The 6,817-nt window shown below is 38.8% G+C and overlaps 2 protein-coding genes across 2 annotated transcripts in view; one reads left to right on the top strand and one right to left on the bottom strand.

The window, feature by feature from the left end:
- Positions 1-6,817, top strand: part of LOC134656903 (uncharacterized) — a 163,738-nt gene that overhangs the window by 57,186 nt on the left and 99,735 nt on the right. The window lies entirely within an intron of this gene.
- Positions 4,088-6,138, bottom strand: LOC134656716 (uncharacterized). Its single transcript, XM_063512227.1, has one exon. It carries the CDS (start codon positions 6,065-6,067, stop codon positions 4,106-4,108), a length of 1,962 nt encoding a protein of 653 aa, XP_063368297.1. The 5' UTR covers positions 6,068-6,138; the 3' UTR covers positions 4,088-4,105.

A 6,817-nucleotide genomic window follows, 5' to 3' on the forward strand; every position in this document is an offset into this window, starting at 1 on the left:
TTCCAATAAACTCAATTTTTAGGGTTCCATACCCAAAGGGTAAAAACGGGACCCTATTATAGCCTGACCAGTAATATATGATAATTGTCAAGAGGGCGCTGTTATTCTCATGTATAGGGTGACAATTCAGTGTAAGTAGTATGAATCAATCCCTCAATAGATCCTGGTTCACCTATACTAAGACTCCGCTGTCCGTCCGTCCGTCCGGTACTTTGGGTACTTTTACCCGCCTGCTTATTCAGCAGGCATTGGACTGGCAAATAAGTCTACCTCAAATGCCCAATTATGGCGTAAGTCCAAGAGAAAGTTAATTTCAAAAATCTTTGCCTTTTTAGGGTTCCGTATAAGTCCAAGAGAAAGTTAATTTCAAAAATCCTTGCCTTTTTAGGGTTCCGTACCCAAAGGGTAAAAACGGGACCCTATTACTAAGACTCCGCTGTCCGTCCGTCCGTCCGTCTGTCACCAGGCTGTATCTCACGAACCGTGATAGCTAGACAGTTGAAATTTTCACAGATGATGTGTTTCTGTTGCCGCTATAACAACAAATACTAAAAACAGAATAAAATAAAGATTTAAGTGGGGCTCCCATACAACAAACGTGATTTTTGACCGAAGCTAAGCAACGTCGGGCGGGGTCAGTACTTGGATGGGTGACCGTTTTTTTGCTTGTTTTGCTTTATTTTTTGTTGATGGTGCGGAACCCTCCGTGCGCGAGTCCGACTCGCACTTGGCCGGTTTTTTTTTGCTTGTTTTGCTCTATTTTTTGTTGATGGTGCGGAACCGTCCGTGCGCGAGTCCGACTCGCACTTGGCCGGTTTTTATTTACACGTAGGTATTAACAAACATTGAAAATGTTTGCCCTGGACATGAAATCACAATTCTGCTCGTCGCTTATGGTTAACAGGCCTCAATACAAGCGCCTGATGCATTTAGCAACTTTCAGATGTCTTACGCGGTGAAATCGACGTGCAGCAGCTTAGTACTCAGTCACTGGTCACTTGAGGATTACGAATAAAAATACACCAATTGAATGTTTCTGTCCCATTTCTGTTTCGGTAGTTGTGGGTGTCCGGGGCCTGGGAGTGCGCAGGAATTCTAAACTGGCCAAAATCACGAAGGCACCACCGCCGTCTTCAATTTCGTGACAGCTATAGATGGTCAAGCAAATCTTGTAAGTAGAAAAAGGCGCGAAATTCAAATTTTGTATGGGACGATAGACTATCCCTTCGCGCCTAAATTTTTCAAATTTGCCGCCTTTTTCTGCTGACAAGATCTGCTTGACCATCTATCTTCTTCTTTCTCCGGCCTTATCCCATGTTCAATTGGGGTCGGCTCTCCTAATCGCTTTTCGCCAGCCATTTCTGTTCTGGGTCGTCATTGGGTCTAATTCTAGAGCTTCAAGGTCACTATTTACTACTGATAGCCATGTGAGTCGGGGCCTTCCGGGACCTCTTGGACCAGTGGCGATGTCTAACACTTTTCGGGCCATATGGTCTTCGGGCCTTCTCATAACGTGTCCGTACCAGCGTAGTCTCGTTTCGGATAGTTTATCAGATATCGGCGTTACTTTCAGGCTTCCACGTATATACTTATTGGCCACTTTATCCATGAGGGTTACACCTGCTGACCAGCGTAACATCCTCATTTCGGCTACATGTAGTTGCTGTTCCTGGTCCTTTCTGAGTGGCCAGCATTCGGCACCATATATCATTGCTGGTCGTACTGCGGTCTTGTAAACCTTTCCCTTGACGCGGACGGGCATCCTGTTGTCGCATAGCACACCGGTTAAACTTCGCCACGTTTGCCACCCCGCATTAACACGGTGAGTGATGTCTGCGTCGATGTTGCCGTTGGTAGAGAGTACACTGCCTAGGTATTTAAAACTGCTAACACGTTGAAGCTCCACACCTTGGAGGGATATTTTGTGTTGGGTGTTACTACCGGAGAAATTACAAGGCATGTGCTCAGTTTTTTGCTTACTTATACGTAGGCCAGCGTTTTCCAGTGCGAGTCTCCACAGCTCTAAAGTATGTAAGTATGCTTGACCATCTATATGAATTGTAATGTAGGGTGACAAAGTATTTAGGACAAGTAGGGATAAATTTAATTAAAAGTGGAAAATAATAAACATCTTTCAATTGGGTTAATTAAGGGTGCAAGCAATTGTTAACAATTGCTTAATTGATTAATTGATTAATCGAGTATGGACTCAGATAAAAATATGTCGATTAACGATAAAGAATTCACCCTGTATAACGTCACAACACGGCGCCCTCTAGAGGTAATAAAGTCACGAACCAAATAAATAAAATTAAATACCTAAATGATGACGTGTTGTATATCATTTGAAAGGGATTAATTAGCACATTTCAAATATATTTCAATTTGGCCAAGCCCGAGTCATAGCTCGTGGCATTTAGTGTACCGCACGCATCGTTATATTTTACAGAGATTATATATTTGCCTGTTTTTACTTTTTAGATACCTACACATTTTTGATACACTGAGCATGACCATGCTCTTGTGCTTCGGTTAGCGCGATAGTTACTCATAAAATAAAACTATTAAAACGGTTATCGCATAAGGAGTGGTCCGGAAAAAAAGTAGCTGTGAATTATATGGTACCTATTTTTTGCTAATTATGAAGCAGTTTTTTTTTGTAATTTAGTTAATAGTTAATAGTTTGTAGTTTGGGGTTCCCCATACTTCGAACTGAAACTCAAAAATGTTTTTTTCATCAAACCCATACGTGTGGGGTATCTATAGATAGGTCTTCAAAAATAATATTGAGGTTTCTAATATCATTTTTTTCTAAACTGAATAGTTTGCGCGAGAGACACTTCCAAAGTGGTAAAATGTGTGTCCCCCCCCCGTAACTTCTAAAATAACAGAATGATAAAACTAAAAAAAATATATGATGTACATTACCATGTAAACTTCCACCGAAAATTGGTTTGAACGAGATCTAGTAAGTAGTTTTTTTTTATACGTCATAAATTGCCTAAATACGGAACCCTTCATGGGCGAGTCCGACTCGCACTTGGCCGCTTTTTTTTAATAGATAGACTAATTCAAGAGGAAGGTTTATGTATAATTTGTTAACCCGCGCAAAGCCGAGGCGGGTCGCTAGTAGGAATTATAGGAGTCAAAATGGCAAAACTACAGTGCAACGACTCGATAGGTCCTTGGTCCTTATAGCCGGAGAGCTAGCCACGGAAATAGGTATGCAATTTATATGTAGAGGTACGAAATCCTTCTAGTTAGTGTGCCATACTATCATTATTAAATAATCCGGTCGCCTGGCAGCAGTTCAGCGGTGGGTGTGAGAGTGGTTGGGCAACAAAGGGGTTGTAAAATCAATTGAAGGTGTGCAATTTATAGAGCTCTGAGTTTGGTGTGATATAATAGCTAATTATGTATTTAGAATCAGAATCAGAATGCATTTATTCGTTATAACATAGGTAAATTGTATAGGTCTTATAGTTAAAGCATAATTGCGAACGCTATAATTCAAATATAACAATGCCAGGCGTTTTATTTCGGGGAAAAGTAGTGTCAGGTGATGAAAGTACACAAACCACTTAAGCGCCTGCATGAAGATCACGAGCAAAATTTGCACCTGACTCACAATTGCTTTACGTATATGTCTTCTACTTTTTGTACTCTGTCACAGAATAAATAATAGTATATACTACTCTGTTCGATTACGCCTAGGTAAGTGTTAAGAAAAAGTAGAAGACATATACGACTATGCGTAAACAATTGCGTAATGCAATTGTGAGTCAGGTGCAATTTGCTCAGTCTCCCTGCAGGCGCTCAAGTGGTTTGTGTACTTTCATCACCTGGCACTACTTTTCCCCCAAATCTGTAAATAGCGCATTTTACTATACACCGCGCCGGTGATATTCGGATAAGAACTGCAGGCACTACAGCTGCATTACTGCCGTTTTCCTTTATAAAATGAGTAATGGGTAGAATTTTCTATCTATCGTATCTTATCCCGGCACTCATTTTTTCAAGGAAGATGACTGAAAGCGCCCGCGTCAAGAACGCAGCTTAACAATTTTATTATAATAAAACAACCAAATTACAAATTTTATGTGTATTAAGTTGGTAAAAAATATGTATTTAAATGTAGGTCACAAAACAGACAGATAGGATTTTCTGGTTCCAGTTCCTTCCTCGCTATAAGACCACATGCAGAACAGCTAAGGTAGTCCCTGGATTCTATCGGAGTCAGAGTCAAGCCACAAAACATATTTATATGACCTTTGGTACATGAGAACCCTTTAAGGGTCTCGTCACAACATTGGCAGGTGTACTCAAAATTGTCATTAACATTATCAAAACCTGAAGGCACCAGCTCGGCAAGGTTTTTCTTATACTTCTCACAATAATACTTGATATATTTCTTGGCACATGAGTATGTTTGAGTATCTAAATCGGTCAACACTTCGCTGTTCTGTTTTTTTCTGCAAATATCTGCAAATTCTGAAATTATATTCTTTGCATGAAAAGCAAAAATCCACTCCTTTGTTACCTCTAGAGAAGTCTCTGGAAGACAGCCGCTAGAGTTATTCTTAAGAAGGTTTTCTAAAGTATGGTAATAATTCAAAATAATTAAATACAACTTATTCCCATAGATATTGTGATTAAAGTAAAGTTCACTATAGTCTACCGTAGGTAGTGTTTTTAGTCTCAAGGCTTTACATCTTAGTAGTTCCAAGCAATCCCAATAATCGGTCAACTTTTCTGTTGGGTTTTCAAGAAGTAAAGTCAATTCTCTTCCGTATCGTTCTTCTTCACAAAGGAAAATGACATCTAGCGCAACATTTTCTTTTCTAAACATTATCTTTCTGTTAAAAACAGCTAAAGCACATATAACACCGTTTTTGGAAAAACCAAGTCCGCATAAATCATGATTAACTAAATTTTCTTTAAATGTTTTCTCTTCCACATTCACATTTAATGTTCCGTCCGTAAGTATGACATCAACTTTGTATATTGAACAGTTTATTGTACCGATGTAGAAATGTTTGTTACTTTCAGATATAACTGTAATTTTATAATCATTTAGGTTGTTTAAATACTCTGAAACTTTATGACAAGTATCATCTATTAGAAGGATAAGTAAATGTCTATGTTTATTGCAGATTAACATTATTTTGTCATCAACAACTCTGTATTTGAGGTGCCTTACAACCATTCTGTCCTTATGCGGCCACGGGGAGTCACAGTTAAGTAATTTAGGACAATTATTCTCCCACTGATATTTGTAAACATACAATTGCCCAAATATATTTGCTGATACTAATAGAAATACATCATTTGATATTGGAATCCATTGCATAGTTACAATTTCAGCATCACTATGTTCCACTGTTAAGTTTTCAATACTTATTTCATCACCAGCGCTTTTAAGTTTCCAGAAATGAATATCACCATTTTTCTGTGCAGTCACAAAATTAAATGTGTCATTATATTGAGCGCCCCAACAACAAGCACATGTTTCTAATGCATCTGCAATTTTTTTCACTTCTTCCACCTTGTGAGGTATGTTTCCCTCAAAAGTATCTATATATTGTTTCTCAATTATAGATGAAATATTGAGAAGACTAGAGTAACCACAGCTGGCAGGTGCAAAAAGCTCAATATTCCCAACATTATTCAAAATTGCAATAACACTTTCATTGTTATGCACAAAATTAGGTGGTGACCACTGAACGGACACCACGCTAGCCATCTCCTCCATCAGTTGGACGTTGTGGGGCCACAATGCCGGGTCCAGCATCATTTGTATATAGTCTATGTTCTTAATGTTACTTTGCTTCATTATTTTCTTGGAAAACAAGCTTGTGGCCGGGCTTGTCTTTGGGCACGGGATATCAGTTATAATCCAATCAATTTTCTTATCCACGCATTGAACATTGTGCGTGAACTTGAAAATGGTAACAGTTTTTTCTGAAATCAAGGTTAAAATAGAATTTTCCCAGCTTAAAAAAGGCGTATCACCTTTATTGACGGGAATTTTCAATCGCGAAATTTCACTTAAAGCAGATTGTGCCATTGTGTTGCTGATAGTCTTGAGAAGTCCTCTTAAATTACCCTTGAAATTGTCATAACGCCTGGCAAAACGAAACGATACAGTAGGTAAGTAGGGTTGCCAGATGGTCGGGATTCGGCGGGATTCTCCCGATTTTTAGCATGTGTTCCCGATTCCCGACAAAGTGAAAATTGTCCCGAAAAACAGCATCATGTTTTAAAACAATAATTTCTGAACAGCTGTCGTCGAGCGAACCAGCGACCCGCGTCGAGCCCGACAGCGCGCGCGCGGGGCGCGCGTGGCGAGATTGGGCAGAGCAGCTGACGTAGTGCCAATAATGTAAAATATCGTTGTTTTTAATACAATTAATTTAATTTGAATGGTTCATTTTCCCGACTTAAGGCCCAAAATCCCGAAAAAAAATTTTTTTTCCCGATAATAGCGCCATTCGATCTGGCAACCCTATAGGTAAGTACAATAACACATGAGTAACCTCAAATATTTATGTCAAAAATGACAGATCTGATCGTTTCAAGCGTTCAAAATCCTCTATAGAAACATATCATTTAGGATTCTTAATTTAAAACTGCTGATAAGATGGTACTTTCAAATATTTTTTTTTTTCAAATTAATAGCAAATCACAATTCTCGTTAACTTTAATTTTCTTGCAAAATTTAATTTTTTGGACCAAAATGAAGTTCTTGACTAAATGTTTCTGAACGCTCTTGTAAGATATTTGAGCCTGGATTCAAAACGCTCAGATGTATGTTAAT

This window comes from Cydia amplana, chromosome 19, assembly GCF_948474715.1.
Source record: "Cydia amplana chromosome 19, ilCydAmpl1.1, whole genome shotgun sequence".
Classification (NCBI taxonomy): Eukaryota; Metazoa; Arthropoda; class Insecta; order Lepidoptera; family Tortricidae; genus Cydia; species Cydia amplana.

What these genes read in the sequence shown, in the direction of transcription:
- LOC134656716 (XM_063512227.1), bottom strand. Translation starts at nt 6,067, where the DNA reads ATGGCACAATCTGCTTTAAGTGAAATTTCGCGATTGAAAATTCCCGTC.